At 42.3% G+C, this 23,425-nt stretch overlaps 1 protein-coding gene across 1 annotated transcript in view; it reads left to right on the top strand.

Moving 5' to 3' along the window:
- Positions 1 to 23,425, top strand: part of ANKRD55 (ankyrin repeat domain 55) — a 44,462-nt gene that overhangs the window by 13,953 nt on the left and 7,084 nt on the right. Inside the window, exons 2-6 of the mRNA XM_034774842.1 lie at positions 2,764 to 2,886; positions 4,725 to 4,855; positions 6,541 to 6,650; positions 12,376 to 12,436; positions 16,471 to 16,599. Coding sequence (XP_034630733.1) covers positions 2,764 to 2,886; positions 4,725 to 4,855; positions 6,541 to 6,650; positions 12,376 to 12,436; positions 16,471 to 16,599 — 554 coding nt within the window. The remainder of the gene's footprint in view (positions 1 to 2,763; positions 2,887 to 4,724; positions 4,856 to 6,540; positions 6,651 to 12,375; positions 12,437 to 16,470; positions 16,600 to 23,425) is intronic.

Genomic DNA, 23,425 nt, shown 5'->3' with positions numbered 1-23,425 from the left:
AGTCTAGTAATTTGCCCTATAAGCAACATATATGCAACGTATGTAAACTGGGAATATTCTTCACAACTTCAGGCTTCAACTGGTGTTTGTGCCATCTCATGCAGTGTAGATTTGGTAGGTGGCTGAGGGAAGATATTGGGTGGGATTTTCAAAGTTAGGACCAAGCAATCGCACATGTACCCTTCAACTCATTTGCAAATATTCAGTGTGAATACACAAATAAGGTATTTGCACATGCACATGGACAGATAGGCACCTACTGGCTATGTGGGCATGAAAAGAACGTGTTTGTGTATATAAATAAAGCACATACTAATATGCCATGGTAGACACCCACACCTAACCTTGAAAATGTAACGTATAATAATACGGGAGTTAATCATAATTTTTATTTATTCAGATAAATAATAGGCCACATTCTCACCAAAATGAATGTGTGTGTGTGTGTGAGAGAGAGAGAGAGAGAGAGAGAGAGACTATACCCATCGATCATTTACTTTTTCTCTTGTACAGATAGCTGAATTTTTTTAACTATTTCTGGGAGTGGAGTGAGAATGTCACAGAGTCAGTGACTTTCAACTATGTCACTACACTTTTGGATTACAACACACTTGAAAATCTCATCATGGTATGATGAATTAGGAGTCTTTTTAGTTTTAAGCTTATATAATACTGTATTAAAACATGCATTTTTTTTTACTTTGTTTTCATTGTTATTGAAATTTACTTGGACATTATTTTTCCTCATCACTGGTACAGAAGTCTCAGAAGAGTGTGCTCATGGTTCAGTAATAGATGTCACAGAGACTGCAACCTCTGTCTAGTGAGACAAAGCTGCCTTTTGGAATAAGGGCCACCAGTGAAATTATAGATAAATTCCAAAAGAATCCCAACATGAAAACAAATAAGATTCCCAGAAATGAAAGAGTAAATTAGATGAAAAGAGACTTTCACCTGCATTTTCAAAACGTTTTGACTGGTGAAGTTCATTGTAATTGAAGCAGAACTCAACTATTGCTAATAAGCAACTGCTTTGCACTTGGTCTTCTGTAACTGTTAATGAAACTAGTGTAACCTCCTCTGAAATGAGACTCCTGGACTTTTCCTCTGACCAAGCTGTTATCCCTGAGTAACCATAGAGGCCTTTTTGTTTGCCTTCTCTATGAGTTGATGTTGATGATTAATTTAAAAAATATTTTTTTCTGAAGGATTGCACTTGGCTAAATTAAGTAATTTCTCTAGTGAACCCATGATTGTTTTTTGCTTTTTACTTTTTCCTTGCCAGGCACACAACCCTTTTAGGACTCTAATCTATGCATGGCAGTAATATGTAAGCAGGACTTATGGTTGCATGAAATCCAAATGCAGGCATAGGCAAAGTAATGACCAACCATTCACTTTGGTAAGGGTAGACTCTATTTACCAGCCTTTCTGAAACAGAATTAAAAACCCAGCTGCTAGAATAAAATGATACATGGAGCACAATCAAGAGAACCTGGAAGCAAATTTTTTTGTGTTTGAAGACTATAGCTGGTTACTAATGATATAACAGACAAACGGTCTGATTATTTGAAAATATTAGGTACAAAGCCCTGCTTGTGGTTAGCTTCCAGTGTAACTTTACATCACTTGTGGTAATCTGCAAAATAAAGTTTCGGAGCAAACAGGATTTCATTCTTCAGTATTAGATTGTGCAAGGAAGATATGTTAATCCATACTTTTTATTCTTTCATTTTTAAGTGCAGTTAAATAGTGCAGAGTGTTGCAACAGAGGTGCTTTACAAACAACTAAGTCTCACATCCCTGGGAGTTAAAGAAGTACTGTATGGTACTTGGCTGGATTCTCCAGCAAACTAAGACCACTCTGCATGGCCATGGTACAAAGTGGCCTTAAAGCAGCTGGAGATCGCCAGTGTCATAGCCCCTGTACAGGCGAACTCTGCACTGATGCATTCTGGCAGAGATGGCTCCAATGCTTTCTTCACCAGCCACCCCACCTTCACCCCTCAGGGAAGCTTATTTTAAATTGGACCAATGTCCATGTCAGTTTGCAAACTATCATCAGGATCACCTGTCGGAATATGTTACTTCAGTTTTAAATCAGCATTTTTGTACCACCTGGCACTATAGAATGCAAAGAGAAAATGAGGATTATACAGTTCTCATTGATCTTCACCAGCCAGTTTACACTTCCTTGTTTTAAACACTATTTACCTTTAAAACCAACGTTGAAATTGCAAACATTTATATTTCCTGGAGGAGGATCAGAATACTTCAGAGGAAACAAGTGCATAGTCTCCACTTCATGTTTTGTGGTGAGGTAATAAAGAAACTGAAAATATCTGTATCCTTAACTTACGTTATATCATTCATACATACATACGTGGCTGCTAATCTTTTGAGAAATTTGTCATAACTTAATTGATGGGTTTCTTTTTTTACAACTTAGTGTTTCTCACTCCAGACTTGATTCTGTGCAATTAATATGGCTTTCATGAGTTGAGTCAGAAACCTAGCCCCGTCAGGAAATTGTTTGTGCATACTTCTCAGTGACTCTGTCTGAGAACTCGTAGGAGGCTGTTGACATTGAAGAACATGATTCAGATGACCAAATGCAACATCATATTGGCTGGATCTGTTTTTGGTTGGACCTCTCATGAGTTATGTGGTCAACCCAGCCTCATGAAAATAAATGGGATTATTTTCACCATTCATCATTTGTAGGGTTTCCCCACATACTTACTTAAATGTGTCTGTCACTAGGTGATTCGGCAGAAGAAATTGACCTGACTGTGGTTTACCAAGCAGCTGCTAATGGCGACGTCAACACACTAACTGCAGTGATTCGTGAAGATCCTTCAATATTAGAATGCTGCGACAGCGAGGGTAAAACTGTTTAGATTGTTCCCAATGGGTTAATCAATACAATATGTGATTGAGCTATCATCTTTTTTCCATTTTTAATATTGACTTTAAAAATTAGTGAAACAGCGTAAGTAGAATTATATCTAGTTTTCCCCTTTATGAGCAGTAAAATGGGAAATTGGTATTTTCTTTGGGATATCCGTTGGGAATATGCTTTTTGGATTTCCCTGGATCGCTATAAAATAATATTATTCTTCCTCCTTACAAGTTTATTTATTTACCTATAAATAAAAATATCCCATGTATCAGACAGTGGACATGAGACACAAAGTCCTCTGCCATGAATTTATATTGTTTGTCATAGGAAGAGAAATACTGGAAAGTTGCTGAAATTTCAGGGGAGGATGGAGAAATCATTTATTCTAGTCAAATCCAAATTATATGTATTTGTGGACATCTTAAAGACTCATTTGGCCAAATTTTAAAAAGTGGACACCAGCAGTTATTTATGCTTGCTGAATATGGGCACAAGTACAAACAGACAATTAATAAAATGGTAACTTATGCAGTTTCTTGCCAAAAGAGCAATTGCATGTATAATTAGTTACCTGTTTTATGCTTGAAGCTGCATACTTTTTTCTATTCAGGTTCTCATGCCATGCCTGACATGGTGCCATCTGAGTGCATGCAGTTACTTGGTTGTCTTTACAGGCGTGTATTTTCCAAGTGAATCTGAACCAGAGATCTTTGAAAGCTTGTCCCTTGAAGTATTTTGTGTTCAATCAAGAGTCTAGTTTTTACCACAGTGGCATTTTCCCAGGATTAGCATGAAAGTTGCAGGGTTCCCAATCATTTAAAAAAAAACACAAACCCCTGCAGATATCTGTGTCTGTTTCAGAAAACTAGTTGTAAAATCTAGATTCAGAAATTGGGATCCTGTATTATCTTCAAATCGTTCCCTGGATCTCAGTAAAATCAAGACGAGAGCCTTTTGATCTTCCAGCTCCTAAAGCAGAAGAATAAAGTCAGGATGTCTAACTGCCTGCAGTAGACTAATCATTACATTTCAACTCCAGAGTAACTCGGTTGAAATGGATTCACACACTGATGTAACTGAGATAATCTGTGTGACACCCTGGCACCCCCATATTCACCATTGTCATATAATTATGATATGTTTTAGACAAAGTATGCCTTGTGAGGTATTATTCTAAAAGTCTTGATCTGTGAGACATTAATATATCATTGGATTGTATATGCTATAATTGTATGTGAAGTTATGAAGTTTGGCTATGTATGTGTTCCTGAAACATGTTGTGAGGTTGAGAACACCCACAAGCAGCCTTTCAGGTATAGCAATAAAAAGGCAAAATAATGTTGATGGCTTATTGTGGAAATACACACAAGCACCAGGATTACCCCAGGAACTGTGTACAATAGAAACCTCTCAGACAGCCCTATACAATGGGAAATGTTTGACCCAGGTCACAGCAAAAGCGCTTTCCAGCAAGTTGGAAGAAGATATAAAAGGGAGAGGTATCATCATGACTGGATCTCACTCTCCCTACAATACAACACTTGAAAGTACTAGAAGAAAAAGTACTGAACTGGGGGGAGGGGGGGGCAGGGGAAATACTGGTCCCAGGCAGGAAAGAAGGAAGCCTGCCTGTATATGCAAAAGCTAACCTGCTTGTACTATCTAACTGGATGAGACACTGTGTGATTCAAATCCTAACTAGTACATTAGGCTTAGATTGCGGTTTTGTTTTATTTCTTATGGTAATCTACTTTGATCTGTTTGCTATCACTTATAATCACTTAAAATCTAATTAATTAATTAGTCTCTATTTCCCCCCAAGGTTGTACCCCCTTGATGCATGCTGTTTCGGGACGCCAAGTCGATACAGTGAAATTGCTGTTGAAGATGGGAGCAAATATTAATACTCAAGATGCCTGTGGACGCACCAGTTTATCTCTTGCAACATATATGGTACCAAGACTTCTGTCTGTTACAGAGCACTTTGGGAGGGCAAGAGGGTGAAGTAATAAAGACTAATTTTGAGAATAAGAATAAGACTTTTGTGGTCCTAGAGAGCTGTGCAAAGAACAGTGCTTCACTGTGACATTTTCAGCTAGAAAATGTGTCTAAAATATCAGAATGGGCAATCGGTTCAAACATATTAAATATGCGTGTTGTTTTCAGGAATAGATATTTCCTTTGCCAGATATTTTCAAAAAATCCCGTGATTAGTAACATGCTGTGTTTTCCCTTCCTCTTTTCCTGAAGGGGGAAAAAACATCTGTTGAAAAAAATAAATGACTGGAAAACATTCCAGTCACTCAGGCTGGCCTCATGGCTTCAGAGTTCCCCCATTTTAGCTGAACTTCTTATCCTTATGGTCTCTAAGGCTAAACAGAGATAGGATGACAATTTGCTTTCCCACCCCAAAAGGTTAATTAAATTATAGCGTGACCAGTGCCACAAAATTTACATAGGCTAAAACCCCCATGGATGTCCTAAGGATTAGGCTCACGATCCTTTGCAATTTAATCAGGTGCCTGGGGTAGGGAGAGTGAATCATTGTAATATACTCCCGTGGTTAGCGTTAAATAGACAACGAGAGTAAGAGACTTGGATGCATGGGGAAATTTCAGATCCATGAGCCTTATGTGAGTGTGCTACATGTGATTTAAATTTGTGAGTGGTGGTTTCTATGCTGTATGTAGTCTGAGACCTAGTGAGAATCTGGGTGTGATGTCTGCCCAGAGGATTGACTTCAGTGGGATTGCATGTGTGCATGAATGCAACTGAGTGCTGGAATTAGCTTAGTTTGCAAACTTCCCTGCAACAAAACTTTGATCAGTGGGCAACACAAGAGTGCTTTAATTCCCTCATTCCATCTCGCCCCAGGAAATACTGCTCATGCTTGGCAGGCAGATGACTTGAGCTGCAGGGGAGTGACCCTGCAGAGGCCCCAGTTTGAGAAAAGCACTTAAGCACGTTTGACTTCCTTTGGACTCAAGCACATGCCAAAATACTTTGCTCAGTGAGAACCAGAGTGTTCATTTGTTTTGGTTTGTTTTTAAAGGTGACAGTGCAGCATTTTACTCCCGTCAGTGACCAGTCCCCATAAATGATGGTGCCATTTTCAGTATAACACTTCTATTTCAACTCTGTAAAAAGCCACTTGCTAAAACAAAAAGGAATTGCTGAAAGCAAAACCTGAAATAACTCCAATTCTCAGGCTTTTCATATCGATTTACTACCTGTGGTAACCTCTTATAAAGAAAATGAGATCAAATGCTCAGGCTCTTGGCTGACTCCCATTTAATTAAAATCCATATGCAGGAACGTACATAAGACTTTCTAGTACAACAGCAATTAGCAACATTTTCAGTGCCATGTCTACTGCAAATCTTAAAACAGCCCTCCAGCCCCACCACAGCCAAAGAAAGGCCAAAATGCAGTGGAACTAAAAAGTTTAATTACAGCAATGGATGGATGGACCAATCCAGGACTTGAACCAAACATGAACCATCTTTGAAGCCCTAACAGGATGTTTTTCTGAAACCAAGGGACACATCCTCAGCTGGTGTAAACAGAATTACACCAGCTGAGGATCTGGCCCCAAATCTTCTCCGTTCCTCTTTGACCTTCAGTACTTTCTTTCCTAGGGGTGGCTTGAAGGCTGTGTCAGTCTGCTCCGAAATGGTGCCAAGCAGAACATACCTGATAAAAATGGGAGACTGCCACTGCATGCTGCTACCGCAGAGCCTAATGTGAGGTAAGCCCCCATATTAAAAGGGCGTTTGCTTATTTGAGTAAAACATCTCCTTGGTCCGGTACATAGTCACCAAAAGACCATGGAGATTGACTGATTGGAGGCAGCGTAGGCAGGCAAGCTAGCTGTGGCAATTACTCTTGTGATTTGCTATTTCATCTGGTGATTATCATACATTTAAATGAAGAGGCTATTGGGACTTTAGACCTAAGTCTAGGGCTTGTTGTGCTGCACTTGTTTTACAGGAACATGTTCAGGCAGGGTGAAGAATCTGATTTAAACCTCTCAAAAGCAATGGAACTCAGAATGGAGGCTGAAGCTCCAGATTTCCCACAGTGAACAATCACCACCAACATGATCAAGCCGTCCTCTATACTAGAAATACCACAGGAAATTTGTTCCCATGATAGTTCAATGCTGTATTTTCCCTAGCTAACTTGGTGCCAGTGTTCAGGGTCGTCTTCTTTAACTCAAGCTTCAGCATTATTTACAAATGTAGGTCTCCCAACAGGAGTCACAAAAGCAGTTGCTCTGCACTCTATGTCCACCGCATATTATGTAAATTAAATGTTATAGGTTATATGCTAAAGCAGAGGTTCCCAAAATGTGGTTCTTGCTCGTGGTTAATGGAGCGGTGGCTGGTCACATGGTTCTGGCTCCTCCTTGTTTCCAGCTACATTAAAAGACAGCTAAAAATGTATTAAATATTTTCCTAATGTTACTTTCTCATGTAAGTAATTGCTACAGCTGCCACAATATTATATGGATGATGTTAATGGCATTAAATAATAAATATTTGTATTATTATTATAATTTATTAGTATTAATATAGTGCCCTGGAGCCCCAGTCATAGAACATGTTTCTGTTATATAACATGTATATATAATATATTTATAATATGATGTATTTATCTTATTGTTTTGAATATAATAGTTTATTATTGGGAGGGGAGGCAACCTGTGGGATTATGAATGTGAGGAAAGTTGTCCAAAAGACCAACTCTGTTAAGATTTGGTCCATCCTATGGAAAGTAGTTCTAAAGGATCAGGTAAGATGTAGTACAGTTGATTTTTGACAACTGTTACTAAAGATGTATCAAAAAGTCTGAAGGGCAGTTCTCCAAAGCAAGTCACAAGCAAATGTGCTATTTGTATCATAGTTTCCTTTGTGAACAGGAATGCTTCTTAAAGCCTTTCAAGTCCTGATTTATATAAGCTGATTAAATTCATGCAAAATCTCTCCTGAGTAAATCATTTATGGGTAGCTGAAAGAGGCTGGTTGAAAATGTAAGTTGCAAGAAACCCATAGAACTTAGTGGCGGTTTGACACGTCTGAAGCAGCAAAGCTGTAACTTGATGTTCAAGTTACAGGTGAGTATTGTGATAGTCTATAATGTCTCCATATATATTAATTTTGCACCTTCATAATTGTTTTTCATGCATCACTTGGATGGTACAGTTGGAAGGTTTCAGAGCAAGAGTGCATTATCATTACACAAAGCCTCCGAAGAGAAAAGGCTATGTTTGTGCAACGCTGCACATGCAGATATTAGAAAGGAAACAGTAATTTACTTTAACAGCAGCACACAGAGTTCCCTGAAGTTTTTTCACAGTCCCCATGGAAACAAGCAGACCTTTGCTCCACACAGGAGTGTGCCAGCTGCTCAGCTCTTTTTCTTCTGTCTTATTAGCCCAAGTCAACGAAATTAGTTCTGGATATGATTGCCCTGTTACCAGAAGGCACAGTTGGAGGTGCCATACCCATTAGTGAAATTTTCCTTTGTACTCATTTTTGCTCTCTGCCAACTATTTAGATTTGAAAGGAAGACAAAATGCAGTGGCTTATTATGAAGTGCTTCCTCACCTGAGTCTAAGAACTGGCAGCCCATTGTTATGAGTCAATGCGCTGGAGGAATAGTTAGCAGCACACAGACCACACTGAAATCGACAGGCCTTAATCAGTCCATTTAAACACTTCAGGCACAAGGGCTGGCAAGTTTTTAAACTTCAATACGTGTTTTGTAGAGTGGCTGAGCCTTCAGTGAGAAATGGGATAAAAGGACCCTGCTGACTCTCCCCATGCTACATGTGTAGTTAAAATTAGCACAGCTCATCTGTGTGTTTGCAGATTTTCAGCGTTGGGGGGTTTGTATGTATATTTACACACACACACACTAATTTCGTCGATTACATCCCGTGTTAATTTGTGGAACTATGTAACAAATTACAGAGCCATGTGATAGATGAATTTATCAAGCACCTTTTGATCACCTCTCCTTCTTTCTACCTGCTAATCCATTTCGACCTGGACTTATTTTAACATACCAAACTTCTGAGCTGTCAGTCTGGGGTTTTATTACTTATATCAGTTTACTGCAAAAATGTTTCCTCTGCTTCCCACCAAAAAAAAAAAAAATCTACACCCTTTAAGGCCCAGAACAGGTAAGATTCAGGCCTGCAGCAATCTCAAAATGACCTGACTTTTAAGTCCATTATAACATGGCCTGACTGTGCAATTGGCTGCATGCCTCAGGAAAGGGCTGTAACACCCGTTTGCTTTTTAGTGATCATACCAGTCTGAGTCCAGGCCCTGGTGTTGCATTGGCAGAAGAACATTTTTAATTGATTTAATACTTTGGAAGAGAGTATCTGGTTAGAAAAGTTCTGCCATGTTGGTACGTCACTTCCGAGCAAATCATTTTTTTGCCCCCTTGCAGAATTGTAACTTCTGCAAATGATCACTAAGCAGTATTTCAAATGCAGCATCTTTGTACTGTCTAATAGCTTGCAATCCATGACTGCAGAATGTTTTTTTTCTGGCTTAATGCACAAACAGCTAAATAAATGGCAGGACTGCATTTCATTATAGGTTTGTGTGGCAGAGCTCTGGGCGACAGCATTTGTACCAGCTCTCTGATCACTGGATCACCAATTACATTGCCATGGAGTAAACCTGAGAGGAAAAGCTGTGCCTAGTAATTGATAGATTGGGATTCGAAGGTTTCTGACTGTCAGAGGGGTGAAATATTGGAACAGCCTTCTGAGGGAAACGGTGGGGGCGAAGGACCTGTCTGGTTTTAAGATTAAGCTAGATAAGTTCATGGAGGGGATGGTTTAAGGGGAACATGATTTTAGTCAAAGGAACAGCGTAACATCGCTGGTAACTAGTATAAGGGCCAAAGAGGGTCTGGCTGGAGAATCTTGCCCACATGCTCGGGGTTCTACTGATCGCCATATTTGGGGTCAGGAAGGAATTTTCCTCCAGGGTAGATTGGCAGAGGCCCTGGAGGTTTTTCGCCTTCCTCCGCAGCATGGGGCGGGGATCGCTAGCTGGAGGATTCTCTGCTAATTGGAGTCTTTAAACCACAGGATTTGGGGACTTCAACAGCAGAGTCAAGGGAAAGGGTTGGGACGGCTTTGTGGCCTGCATCATGTGGGAGGTCAGACTAGATGATCATAATGGTCCCTTCTGACCTTAAAGTCTATGAGTCTATGAGTCTATGGGATGGGCCGAGAAGAGCCCCAAAGGCTAATTATCCCATTACCCAAGAGGTAGAAAAGGCACAAGAAGGATGTGCTCAGGGGGAAGGAAGACACTGGTGGGCCTGTTAGGGTCTGAGTCTGGAACTGACTGACTGGAAGTGTGTATGCTATTGTAAATATAGACCTGCAAACATTTATAAGGGTGGTGAGAAGAAGACTGTGAATGAATTGCACAAGGTGTTTGACCAGAAAAAGGTCTCTGGGTGGTTTGTGGCTAGAAAAGAGACAGGAGCGGGATGCTGCTGCAGGGTCACAGTTGGCTATATTTTTGCAATCCACACTGCTAAAGTTAATCATACATCCACCTGAGCTTTACCTGTTTTCAGATGAGCATGAGGTATACCACAGGAATACTGTAGAAGAATGATAGGCTTTGAATTTATCAAATGGTGTTTATAGAATGGTATGAAATAACTAATGTTCTAATTTTGGACATGTATTTATTGCTTTAGTTACATAGCCTGTCTTCTGTTAAACCTAAGACTGATAGAACACATTCTAGGGCAACTTGATGCAGAAAATATACTGTAAGCAATTCAGGATTGCCCAGCTAAGAAGTGGAGTAAAAGATTTCAAAGGAGAGAAGAGCCTTTCTCTTGTATTTTGTTTGAAGGGGGAGCAAGTACTCTCACATAACTCACCATGCCTTGGGTGAGCATTGTGGTCCCAATCTGACAATGGGCTTCTGGTAGCACAGACCCTTCCGTCTGCCAATGTCACATGGATTCTACTCTGGCATAAGGGTCTATGTTGGCTGATTCTGATACAAGATATAAGGTTGTGACAAGATTGTCTGGATAACCCTGCTATCTCCACACTTTAATGAATGCTCAGTGCCCTTCTTTAAAACATAATTTTGCCTCCTCCAAATCTAGTGACTTCAGACTATTTTCAGAATTAACTGCAGTAATTGAAGGGTGATTGTGAAAATCCTGGGGCAAAATCTTTCAGGTTATAAAACATTGCTCCACCTACAGCCTGGTCTACACTATACAGTTAGGTCAATGTAAGGCAGCTTATGTCAACCCGATTATGTCTGTGTACACACTACTGCCTAGTCCTGCTGATGTAGGTGCCCCACTATATAAACATAATAATTCCACCTCCATCAGATGCGTAGGGCTTATGTCGGTGTAGTTAGGGTGACGCAGTGTCTGTGTAGACACAATGGCCTGGCCTACACTGGGGGAGGGGGGGAATCGACCTAAGATATGCCAACTTCAGCTACGCTATTCTTGTAGCTGAAGTTGCGTATCTTAGTTCAACTTATCTCATGTCCTCACAGCACGGGGTCGATTGCCGCGGCTCCCCTGTCAACTTTGCTCTTGCCGAGCTGGAGTTCAGCAGTCAATGGGAGAGCGATTGGGGATCGATTTATCGCGTCTACATTATAAGCGATAAATCGATCCCCGATAGATCAATCGCTACACGCCGATCCAGCGGGTAGTGTATACGTACCCTATGTTACTTACGTCAGCTGTTGGCTGTCTTGTCAATTTCAGGGCTCCATAACCTGAAAAACCAACATCTCGCGTGTAATAGTTCTAACTATTCCCCCCACAACATGGGAGTGTTTATACTCTACTTCTCTACAAAAGTAAACAGATGTAGTGCTCCATAAACTCCGGTTTATGGCATAATAATTGCTTTACTCCCAACAGAGAGACTGTGACCCGTAATCTAACCCTGTCTCTGTGTGTGTGTGCATATAGGGGCTTGTTAATCAAAGAATACAAAAGTGAAATAGGAAGGTAATAAATTTGAATTTATGTTTGTTTAAAACTTTAAAACAGGATCACAATGAATAGTTCTATTGATTTCTAGGCTATAAAAATGGCTCAGGCATTCACTACATTCTGATATATTAATGCCCATTTACTATTTTGGAAACTAGCACTGGAATTATTCCTGATTGTTTCTGCTTTTGCACTTGTGTAGAGGTGACCTCTGATTCCAAGTGTTGAGTTTGTGTTTTGGTTTTAGTTAGACATAGAGTAAGCCACAAACTTCAGAACTGGATCTGGGTTTGGCTTTCAAACATGAACACATACCAGATCTGGGGTTCTGCTTCACATCCATCATTGCTATTAATTTTGCTTTCAACTGGGGGTTCTGTTTCTCTAAAAACCTCTCATCCAGTTTTAGCCTTGAATGTAGCATTTTAAATATATCTTTGCTTCCACAGGCTTCTAACAGTGCTGCTGCAGCAATCGCATCTAAGTGACATTAATCATCGGGACAATGAGGTGAGTAAACATGCACCAGCTGTAAACATGTCCCATGCCGCAGGTAATATGCTTCCCTATTACCTAAAATGGGTCCACAGAACTACTGATTTTATTATAGTAAATTATAATTAGGGTTGTCAATCGCAATTAACACCTGCGATTAACTGAAAACAAAATTAAAGCATTAATCACATTCCTCTGGGTGGGGAGGGAGGCATCCACCGCAGGAGGGGCCCTGAAGCCCCAGCCCACAGCTTGGGGGCAGTGAAGGGGGCTGAAGCCCCAAGCTGAGCTGGAGCCCCGCATACGAGAAGGGCTGGAGCCCCAAGAGCAACTGAAGCCCAGAACCCCACACCTTGAAGTGGGGAAGCCCTGTGCCCTGAGGGGGGGGGTTGAAGGTAAGGGGGGTCACAATTTTTTCTAGTGGGGAGGGTCAAAAAAATATATATATTTTTTTTTTGTCCAAACAGGGTCGCCAGCACAAAAAGTTTGATAAAACGCTGTCATAGAGAATAATGGCCTGGCGAGCCCACGCTCCCTGCATCAGCCTTCCCCATCCCTCCCTCCCTCCCTGGCCCCACTGCATACCAAGTCGAGGTAAAATCCACCCTCCCTTGCAAACGAGGGCTCACTCAGCTGAAGGGAGTTATGTAAAAATAATAATTCTACATTTGTAAGTTCAACTTTCATGATAGAGATTGAACTACAGTACTCATATGAGTTGAATTGAAAAATACTATTTATCTTTTTTACAGTGCAAATATTTGTAATAAAAATAATATAAAGGGAGCACTGTACACTTTGTATTCTGTGTTGTAATTGAAATCAATATATTTGAAAATATGGAAGACATCCAAAAATATTTAAATAAATGGGTATTCTATTCTTTAACAGTGCGATTAAAACTGCAATTAATTTTTTTAATCGCTTGACAGCCCTAATTATAATATTTTGCACTGAGCTAGCACCTCTCATCTAATGGCCTCAGAGCACTTTACAGAAGCCGGTTTCATTTTTCACCGTTTATATACATGGTGGATTGCCTCACCATGGATCTCCTGGCTGACTACTCTCAAATGGAGCTGGCAGATGAAAATGGAATCTGGACCGATAAACCCACTCCAGCAGTTATGTTTCCCTGTACATCCTTCCTACCTCACCTGCCAAGATAGGGATTTCTTTGCTTATTTTCAAGTTAGACAGATTCTCTGCTTCACTGAGCATCTCACTATCAGGCAGATGGTTCTTGGGAGATCTGCCTGAAGCCCTGTTGTAGGTTACAGCAACCATTTTATGCCAGATTGCTATGGTCCTTAATCATACACCAACTAAATATACCCCTATGCCAGGGAGATGGATTAGATATGCTGGCTCCACATCCCACACCAGAGGAACTCACAGTTTGCCACATCTGGCTGCTTACCAGCTCCATCCATTCAGCACAAAGGAGCCAGAACACAACAGAGAATCCGGTGCATTGTTTCAACTGTGTGTCTTCCAGCCCGGCAGCAGCTTGAGGACATTGCTGAAGGGCACTAACTTGCAAATTTCCTTCCTGCCTTGTACTTCGCGCCCATTTGCACTGTGGTTTGCAGAGCCTATTTACTTGGCTATATGGGACTTACAACAGCCTGAACAGGACCTAGGATTTGGCCCTATGTTGAAAATGTGGAGTTATATTGTCAGCGAGTTGCACAGAATTAAAACTTAATGTGAACCATGAAGGACACTTGGAATCCTCAACACTTTCTCTGTACGTGTTACCACATTCAACCTAAAATCTCCAGGGTCAGAAGTATATTAAACACCACTTGGCATCAATATTTGGTTGAAGGCTCTGTGCTAGACCCCTGGTTATTCATATTTGCTTGGAAATGTGCTCAGTTTGTTTGCACTAAGCAAGCTCTTCTCCTAGCTATTGCCCAATTTAAAGGAAAACACTCAAGTTTTTCGGTAACTTTATAAAACCACCTCCCCCCAAAAAACCACATTAAATAGTAAGAAATACAGCTGGCAGCTGCACTGTTTCTATGACTGTGGCTATCTCTAAGGACTTTCAGTGGAGGCTGCCAGGAGATGATGTGTATCGAAAATCTCCCCAGAAGCAGGGCAGCTGAACAAAAATCAGAGGCACACAATTCCTCAGGAAGGCTTCCTGAGGGTGCAGTTTCCAACCCCTGTCAAGGTTATAAAGTGATTATCTGTCCCCACTTGCTCTCCTGATGGCTTTGTTTAACTTGCATGGCAATGTGCTTTTCTTTGTCTTTGATCACACCTTGCTTAATTTATACTGGAGACTCAGTCAAGCGCATTTCTTTGTCTGGAACTGGCACTGGTCGACAAATACATTTTCAGAACATATTTCCAGCACATATCTGTAAATTCCTTTGTGGGTTTATTGTATGTACATCACATGCAAATATTAATGATCAGGGAGTTATTAGTTTTCTAATAATACATGACATGCCACCTTTGGAGGGGACACAGACAGTAGGAAAGAAGTTTAGGTATGTGAGCTGCTGCCTGCAGGCCTGCTCATTAGGGACCAAAATGGGAGCTGGGAGGTGGGTAATTTTTCAAGGGGACACCTACCACTTTTATCAGCAGATGGATGAAAGGAGGCTGATCTGGAGTCCAGGAGCTTGCCCTGGTCACTGACTCATTGTTCCCCAGAACTAGCTTCATACTTACTTCTCAGGGTGGAAAACACTGCTGTAGAGCCTCAGGTCAAGAGTCCCAGGATTTTCAGTGTCCATCAGCAGTGTCAGGTCCCTCGGGTGAACTCCTGGCACCATTGAAGTCTATGGAAAAACTCCCATTAACTTAAATGGGGCTGGCTTTAACGCTTGTTTTTATTTTTACAAAAAACAAAACCCCAATGATGAAGTCTTGCAAAACCAAAATAACCAAAACCTGGTTTGACTGCTGTCGCCTCCCTATTTGCATTTGGACTTCCCAACCCCTGCCCATACCTGATGAGCCGAGAGAAACTAATGTTAAGGAATTTGGACTTTTTTGGCAAGCGTTTCTGTACACACGAATGGCATCATACAGGCAAAACAAATGACAGGTCTTTTCCCCAGGGAGCTTGTATTCTAATTTGTGGAGTTTTATTTGAAGTTTTAATTTCGCTTCTATTCTACGTGATTTGGGTTTTTACACTCTTGGAAACTAAAAGAAACAATGGAACTGATTTCCACACATTGTGTAGTCATTGATGCCTGCAAGGTGGGTGTATAACAAACCACCAAACAAAAGTGGTGCTTATATTATGTTTCTTAAGACTGATGTTGCTTAGATAACTTGATAGGAAAAGTGTGTAACATAGATTTAAAGTGTGCATGTGGACTTGCTTTTGATGCTGATTAATGTGCACATACAAGGTGGTTTCTTGGTCTGCTAAGACCAGTTTGCACTGTATAAGGACAGCTTGGCTAGAGCAGAGAATCAAGTTCTCCGTTCGTTTTGGTTTTTTGTTCTCTTTCAAAATGGTGCCTGTGATGTGTTTTTATTTTGAGATTACTATTAAAATAATTGGCTCACTTTCTCAGCTGGCACAAACTGAAATCAGTGGGGCTAGACTGCTTTACACCAGCTGAGAATCTAGCCCATAGTAATTATTGTGAGTTAGAGATAAGGCTGTTGCATTGTGATAAAATACAAGCCTAAAAGAGGGCTTTCTATTGGAAACTGTATGAAACCTTAACCTATGAGTAACCTATTATACTTCTGACTGATGTATTACTTATAATATAAGCAAGCTATAAACATTTACAAATATTAGATACATGCCTCTTTTATATCAGTCTTCTCTAGTAGTCAATTTTTTTTTATTGGCTACTTCTTTTTTTGATACAACCCCATTAAGCCAGAAACTGCTTCAAATTATTCAATCTTGAGAAGGTGGATTTCCCCGCTCCAGACTGATTTCCAAATTGTCCAACTCATCTCTAATTAAAAGAAAAATTAAATCCTTTGAAGTTTTAAATCTTCCTGTGAATGATAATTCTTTACTGTCTTGGATTGTGATTTTTATTTATTTGTTTATTAAGGGAATGACTGCACTTCACTGGGCTGCTTTCCACAATCGACCCCAGCATGTGCAAACCCTGCTGCAGAAAGGAGCAGATCCAACTCTGGTGGACAAAGACTTTAAAACAGCCCTTCACTGGGCAGTACAGGTGAGGGCCCTCTACCAATATTTTAACAATACGCCATGTGCATTACAATGATTGTTTGCAATTCTAAGTCATGGGACATCAGAACTGAAGAAGAATTTCAGTTTGAAAGTTGGAAAGACCTAGGGCGGGAATCCCCAGCTGTGTAAACTGGCCTGCATTGCTCAAAGCCAGTGGAGCTGTGCCAGTTTATACTAGCTGAGGATCCAGCCCATGTTTCCTATGGCAAAACACCATTTTTATTAACAAATATTAAATATGGGCTTGATGCTGCAAGGTGCTGAGCTCTCTTGCCCTGATCCAGCAAAGCATTTATGTCCCTGGAACTAGTCCCGTGCTGAGCATTAAGGACATGCCTGTTTTTGATGGATCAGGGCCAGAGTGCTCCACACCTGTCAGAACTGGGCTGTAAACCAGTGACTCCAGACCACTGAGAATAAAATAACATACATGTAGTATAAAATGGCAAATATTGTTGTTACAGGACAGTGTTCTAAAGGCTTGAAGCTCTCATCCTGTGGAAATCCTAACTTCATTAAGTAGAGTGTAACGTTACACACTCTTCCTATCAAGTTATAAACAAATCATTGCTATATGGGGCAATCAGGGAGCCTCTTTGGGACCTCATAAGGTCTCTACTACCCATCACAAATGCTCCCGCAAATGTACAACAGCTAAGAAATTACTGAGGGACTCATTAAAGATAGAAAATATCAGACATGACTAGGCACTATAGTAATACTTAAAATAATAATTAATAATAGCCTATAGAAAAGTGAATGGTTTCCTTAGGATGCATCATGTTAAACAATTGATACGGTATCATCTATAATACTGTTTAAGTAAGTGTCCTGCATGTACTTTGCTTCAGATAACTTTTTAATGCTAAATATGAGTTCTGTCTGTAGGTTACATTACAGTTATCTAAGTACAATAAAAGCTGTGTTATCCAGCACTTTACCAATCGGAAAGCTCTAGAAATTGGCATTTGATATCTCCCAATACAAATCTTCATAGGGTTGCCAGGTGTCCAGTTTTTGACTGGAAGTCCTGGTCGAAAAGGGACCCTGATGGCTCCGGTCAGCACCACTGACCAGATCATTAAAAGTCTGCTTGGTGCAGGGCCAGCAGGCTCCTTTCCTGGCTCCGCGTGGCTCCCTGGAAGCGGCAATATGTCCCTGCTGCTCCTAGGCAGAGGAACAGCCACTGGGTATCTGTGCACTGCGGCTGCCCCTGCCACCAGTGCTGGCTCCCATTGCCCAGGAACCATGGCCAATTGGAGCTGTGGGGGCGGCGCCTGCGGGCTGAGGCAGCGCGCAGAGCTCCCTGACCAGGCCTCCACCTAGGAGCAGCAGGGACATGTCGTCATTTGCAGGGAGTCACCTGAGGTGAGCACCGCTTGGATCCGGCACCCTGAAACCCCTCCCATACCCCTGCCCTGAGCCCCCTCCCACACCCAAACTCCATCCCAGAGTCCGTGTCCCACACCCCCTTCTGTGCCCGAGCCCTCTCCCACACCCAAACTCCCTCCATTGGTAAGTATAACTCTGAGTTAACCAGAATTTTTGACCAACTGGCACCCCCCATTCCCCAACATGCCTGATGACAAAGCTTTTACTGTACATGTTTATTGATTTACAGTGACAGTTATAGTAAGTATTCAAAACATCTCTGTATCATATAAACAGATAGGGTGACCAGACAGCAAGTGTGACAAATCGGGTCAGAGGGTGGGGGGTAATAGGAGCCTATGTAAGAAAGACCCAAAACTCGGGACTGTCCCTATAAAATCGGGACATCTAGTCACCCTATAAACAGAAAACACAAATTGCAAGGAGAAGATACACTATGACTAAACATCCCCATTCTCACATTTTTGGTCTTAACTCTATCATGCTTAAAATATATCAAAACGTTTTTGTCTGGAATAGAATTCAGGTGTGGCCTCCATACGTATCATTACTTTCAACTACACTTCCTCTCTGATTTCATATTTTTCTGATCATTTCAAAACTATATTGTGTCGTATAGATTTTGCCTTGGTATTTCAAAGGGATCTCTTCTAATAGTTATTAAATAATTCTTGTACATTTGCTCCAGTGTAGGTTCCATCCAGCTGAAAATTTCTGAAATTCTGTACCATGCAAGTTCTGGAGGGTCCTGCATTCAAGCTTGGTGAGGGCCAAGCTAGTCAAAAGAATGGCAAAGTGGAAGCCTTATTGGGTATGTCTACACTGCACACTAAGCCCGGGTCTGTGGGACCCAGGTTTGTGGACTTGGTGTTTCCAAGCCCATGCTTGATCGTCCACACTGCATTCTAAACGTGGGTTTACAATTGCTGAACCCAGGTCTCTCAGCCATACTAATGTATTCATACTGCGCTACCCAGACCTGGCTTCAGTCTGCAGCTTGACCTGTGTGTACTCTGCAAAATGACAGGGGTTGGACTGGAGTCTCACTGGGACTTGGGCTTTGAACCACCCCATTTGCAGGGTCCTAGGACCTGTGTCCTGAGCAGTTGCTGACCCAAGTCAGATTGATTTGTGTGTGGATGCCCCAGCTTCGTGTGCAATGTAGACATACCTACTCAGTCCATATCCCCCCACACCTTCCTCTCAGAACAACAAATGTGCAATGCATGTTTTGGGAAAACATGGGAGGTTGAATGGTGTAAATAAACCCTCAGTTTCCTGCGGTTAACAAATCCCTGCTCTTGCTCCTTTCAAGTCACCCACTCACAGCTGGATTACTTTTCTGCCTGCCTGAGAGCAGAGAGAATAAGTGTTGTTTCACTGCTGTGATTTGTTCTGTGAAATTTCTGTTAGTGAACCCGACTGGTTCTCAGGCTTTACTTCTTGGGGGTGTGGAGTGAAGAGGGATGGGCAGGTTTAAATATCTGGACCAGGCATAGGCTCTTAGACATGGCTACACTACAGCCCTAAATTGACCTATGTTAGGTCGACTTAAAGTCAGCATAGTAATTACTGCAGTGGCTGTCCATACTTCCCTCCTTCTGTCAGTGATGCATGTCCTCACCAGGAGCACTTCCTCTGACTGAAGAGGGCAGTTTGGTGGGCTAAGAACCCTCCCACCTGGCGCTCAGTTGCCCCACCCAGCTCTTGGCGGGAGCGGGGGAGGAGGACAGCTGCCCAGGCTTCTCACCTCCCTCAGTGGGGAGCCTCCTGGCAGCAGTATGGAGCCATGAAATTGACAAGACACCTGATGTAAGGTAGACACTGAAACACCCTAACTACACTGACATAAGCCCTACACTTCTTGTGTATGTCATGTATGTTTGTCGGTGTAGTAGGGCAATAACCTCAGCGGAACAAGGCTGTAGTGTAGACACTGACATAATTAAGTCAACATAAGCTGCCTTGCATCCAGGGCCGGCTTTAAGCCAATTTGGCCGATTCCCCAGAATGGGGCCCCACACCTAAGAGGGCCCCGCAATGTCCGGGACTGCCGGTGGAGCAGGGGGAAAAAAAAGCCGTGTCCTGCTTCTTCCCCCCTCCCTCCAGCGCTTGCGCCGCCATACAGCTGATCAGCGCAAGCCTGGGAGGAAGGGGTGAGGAGGAGGAATGTAGCATGCTTGAGGAAGACACAGGGCCAGGGCGGGGATTTGGGGAGGGATCCAATGGGGCAGTGGGGGCAGGGCCAGGATCGGGATTTGGGGAGGAATCCAATGGGGCAGGGAGGAGGCGGGGCTGAGGCAGAGTTGGGGGGGGGGCGCGAGAGACAATTCACGTCCCGGCGTGAGGCCCCGCACCTGCTAAAGCCAGCCCTCCTTACATCCACCTAACTGTGTAGTATAAACCAGGCCTTAGTGTTCTTCTCTGACTTGAGCTTAGCCAGGGAAAAGTATCTGACAGCTGTTTCTCTCTACCTCCCTGTCAATATAAGGGCAGATAGAGGCTAATAACTGCTGCCAGGCAGGATAAGGCTTTGGCCTGTCTAAAGCTCCTGCCAGCTTACAGACACATGCTTAGACTCATTGCCACAGTCTGAGATCTGGGGAACTCTGAAAATACCCCCAAACTTTTTCACAAGAGCCAGAGGTGGAGTCCCAGGACTGTGCTGTGGGGGCAGCAGTGGCAAGGGATGTCTAGTAACCACTTCTGGAGCTGCTGAAGCAGGGATATTTTTCCCGTAAGAGCTGCGCTAAATATCTGCGGAGCACAAGAGGCCTAGAGAACTCCCAGAGCCAGCAGCTGCAGGAGCTGTTTTCAGCTGAATAGGGACTTGTGCTTTCTTTCCTGGGAAAGCAGCAGATGAAACATGAGGCATTGTAAAGAAACCTGTTCCAGAAGGCACAGAAAAGAGGCAGCGTGGGTAGATATTGCTAAAATATACACCATTACACCATCATGCCCCATTACAGTTATTGTGTGTGGGTGGGAGATAAATACACTTCCTCTGCCTACAGTTTCAAAGAATACATGTTTAGTACTTGGCAAGGTGCAAACAAAAAGAGTTTGTGCATCTGATGATTTCCCCACCAGAGTTCCAGGCCCGTGTGACACTAGAGAACCAGACAGGCCTTGGCTCAAACAGTAGTTCGTTGTACAGGAAGAGCAACAGTGATGTAGCTGCCTTAGTGTAAGCCCCTATTGTAGACATGCTGCATCAGAGTAAAAAAACAACTCCTTTGAAACTAGAGTAAGATGTTAGAGCAAGTCACAGTTTACACCTGTGCAGCAGATGTGCGCTAGGGGTTTGCACTGGTTCAGCTCCATCGGTGTTGCTGCGTCAGTGTATACAGCTCTAATGGAGGCAGGCCACAGTATTTTCAGGCCCAAAGTATTTTCATTTATGCAACAAAAGTACCTAGAAACTGAAAGTCAGGAAGCTGGGGGCAGGCTGTATCTGGTCCTGCATGGGAGCAATACAGGACACAAGGCACCAGCTACAGTCCGTTGAATTCTGATGACCTGGTGGGGTGAGGCGGAACCATGGTACCTCCGCACACCTCCAAGTACCTGGCCCAATTCAGTAGGGTAATGCTCACTCCACCATAAAAAAGGGTGGTGAGAGCCCCTGCTCCAGCATGCACTCCCCCCGAGATAGCCAAAATTGCTCTAGAGATCCCTGCTGCCCCCCCCAAACCCCTCATCTCTCTCATACAACACAACTCCAGCTTTCACGCATGAAAATACTCCTGTTCATACCGCTAAACAAGTGGTGTTGAACTGGGCCTACCATTCAAACACGTTAGCACAGCTACTTCCATGTAGTGGAACAGTCTATCAGGTGCCAAACTGTGTACCTACTTAGAGTCAAATACTTCCCTTGCATATGTGTACACTCTTCTCCTTGGCTTCACTAGGAGCTTTGCATGTGATTTCAGCACAAACACAGGAGAATGTCTGTACGTGAGCGAACACCCGGTCCTGTCCGACCTTTAGTTTCACTTGCTCTATTTAAACAAGGCCTCAGAAGCTGTTTTTCCCCTTTCAGTCAAACAAGCAATAATCTTTGTAACCAGAAGGAAACTTAGTTGCATCATGAAAGTCTGTTTACTAAAGTTGAGACCAAATGTAATTTCTTTAAAATGTTCTAAATCCCAGATAATGCTGCCACTTAAATACTGCAGTGACAAAGGTTCTAGAAACAACATAGTTTCCTCACTGTGCTATGTTGCCAATTCTCAGGACTTTTACAAACAGTTTCACAGTATTTGGTCTTTTTCTTAAAGCTCAGCTCCTGGAGTCAGGTAATTATATGAAAATCTCAGCTTCCATTTTTTAAAAAAAAGTTTCTAGGCTACAGGGTTGCAGAGAGAAGTTGGAAAACATGAACTCTAAAGACTCAAAAATCAGAAGGGAAATAAAAAGAATTCACGTTTAAAAAACAAAACAAAACCACTCCTGATCTAGTGCAGCGTAAGTTCATTTTATTTGAATGATGCTAAGTTTATCAAACTTGTGCCCAGAAACATTTGCTCCTTGGCAACAATTAAACTTTCATTAGTACATGTTGTATGATGAAATCGTAGATTATTTGTTTGGATTTATATGGAAAGACTTGACAGCTTTTCTTAGTCCTACTTACTGAGATGTTAATTTAAGTTCAGGCTCTCTGAGAACAAGACTGTACCCTTTGGAGCTGCGGGTAAGGGCGCCCTTTGTTTGTAAAAGGATCTTGGGTGCCTCTTCAGCAGTATTCTTTTCTCTCCCACTAGGCTCCACAGAAGACTCTCCCTTGGCTTGGGGGATTTCCATATAGAGAAGGTGGAGGGAATAGGCAGGCTCCGGGAGGTGGGAGCACTAGGCAGAGAAAATATCATTCTCCCCACCCTCCATCTCCCACAGACTGCCCTTGAGGAAAGTTAATATGGCCTGATGATCCCCCTATGTGCTGGGGAACCCCTTCAGGGGGAATAGCTGGCAGCACAGACTGGAGGCAAAGCCACCCGTGGCAATGCAGAAGTGCAGGATCTGCATATGGATGGCCCTGAGTCCCTCCTGAATCCCATGATTCAGGAGGATCTTGGAGACCCCTGGTTTCTTTGGGGAGAGGCGATCCCTCCCTCCCTCCCAAGGTATACTAAAGAAAACAGTTTCCTAGTTCACAGTGGGTGTTTCCTTTAGGGCCATGGTCTAGCCCTGTGTGTGTTGCTGGATTAGGTTTGGATAAGGTGTGTAACCAGTAACTCTTTGCTAAGTAGAGTTTCAGACAGCTTTCTCATTTTTAAACTTCATTTGCTGTCTGCTGGTTTCATGTGTTTTCCCAGGAATGCCTAAGGAGGGGGTGGTGACTATTTAACTTTGTGAAACTTCAAAGAAAATTTCTACTTTTAAAAAAAATCGGAATCAAGCCTCACCCTCCA

This window comes from Trachemys scripta, chromosome 6, assembly GCF_013100865.1.
Source record: "Trachemys scripta elegans isolate TJP31775 chromosome 6, CAS_Tse_1.0, whole genome shotgun sequence".
Lineage (NCBI taxonomy): Eukaryota > Metazoa > Chordata > Testudines > Emydidae > Trachemys > Trachemys scripta.
Note: the sequence above shows the minus strand (reverse complement) of the source record. Positions and strands in the feature narration are given on the sequence as shown.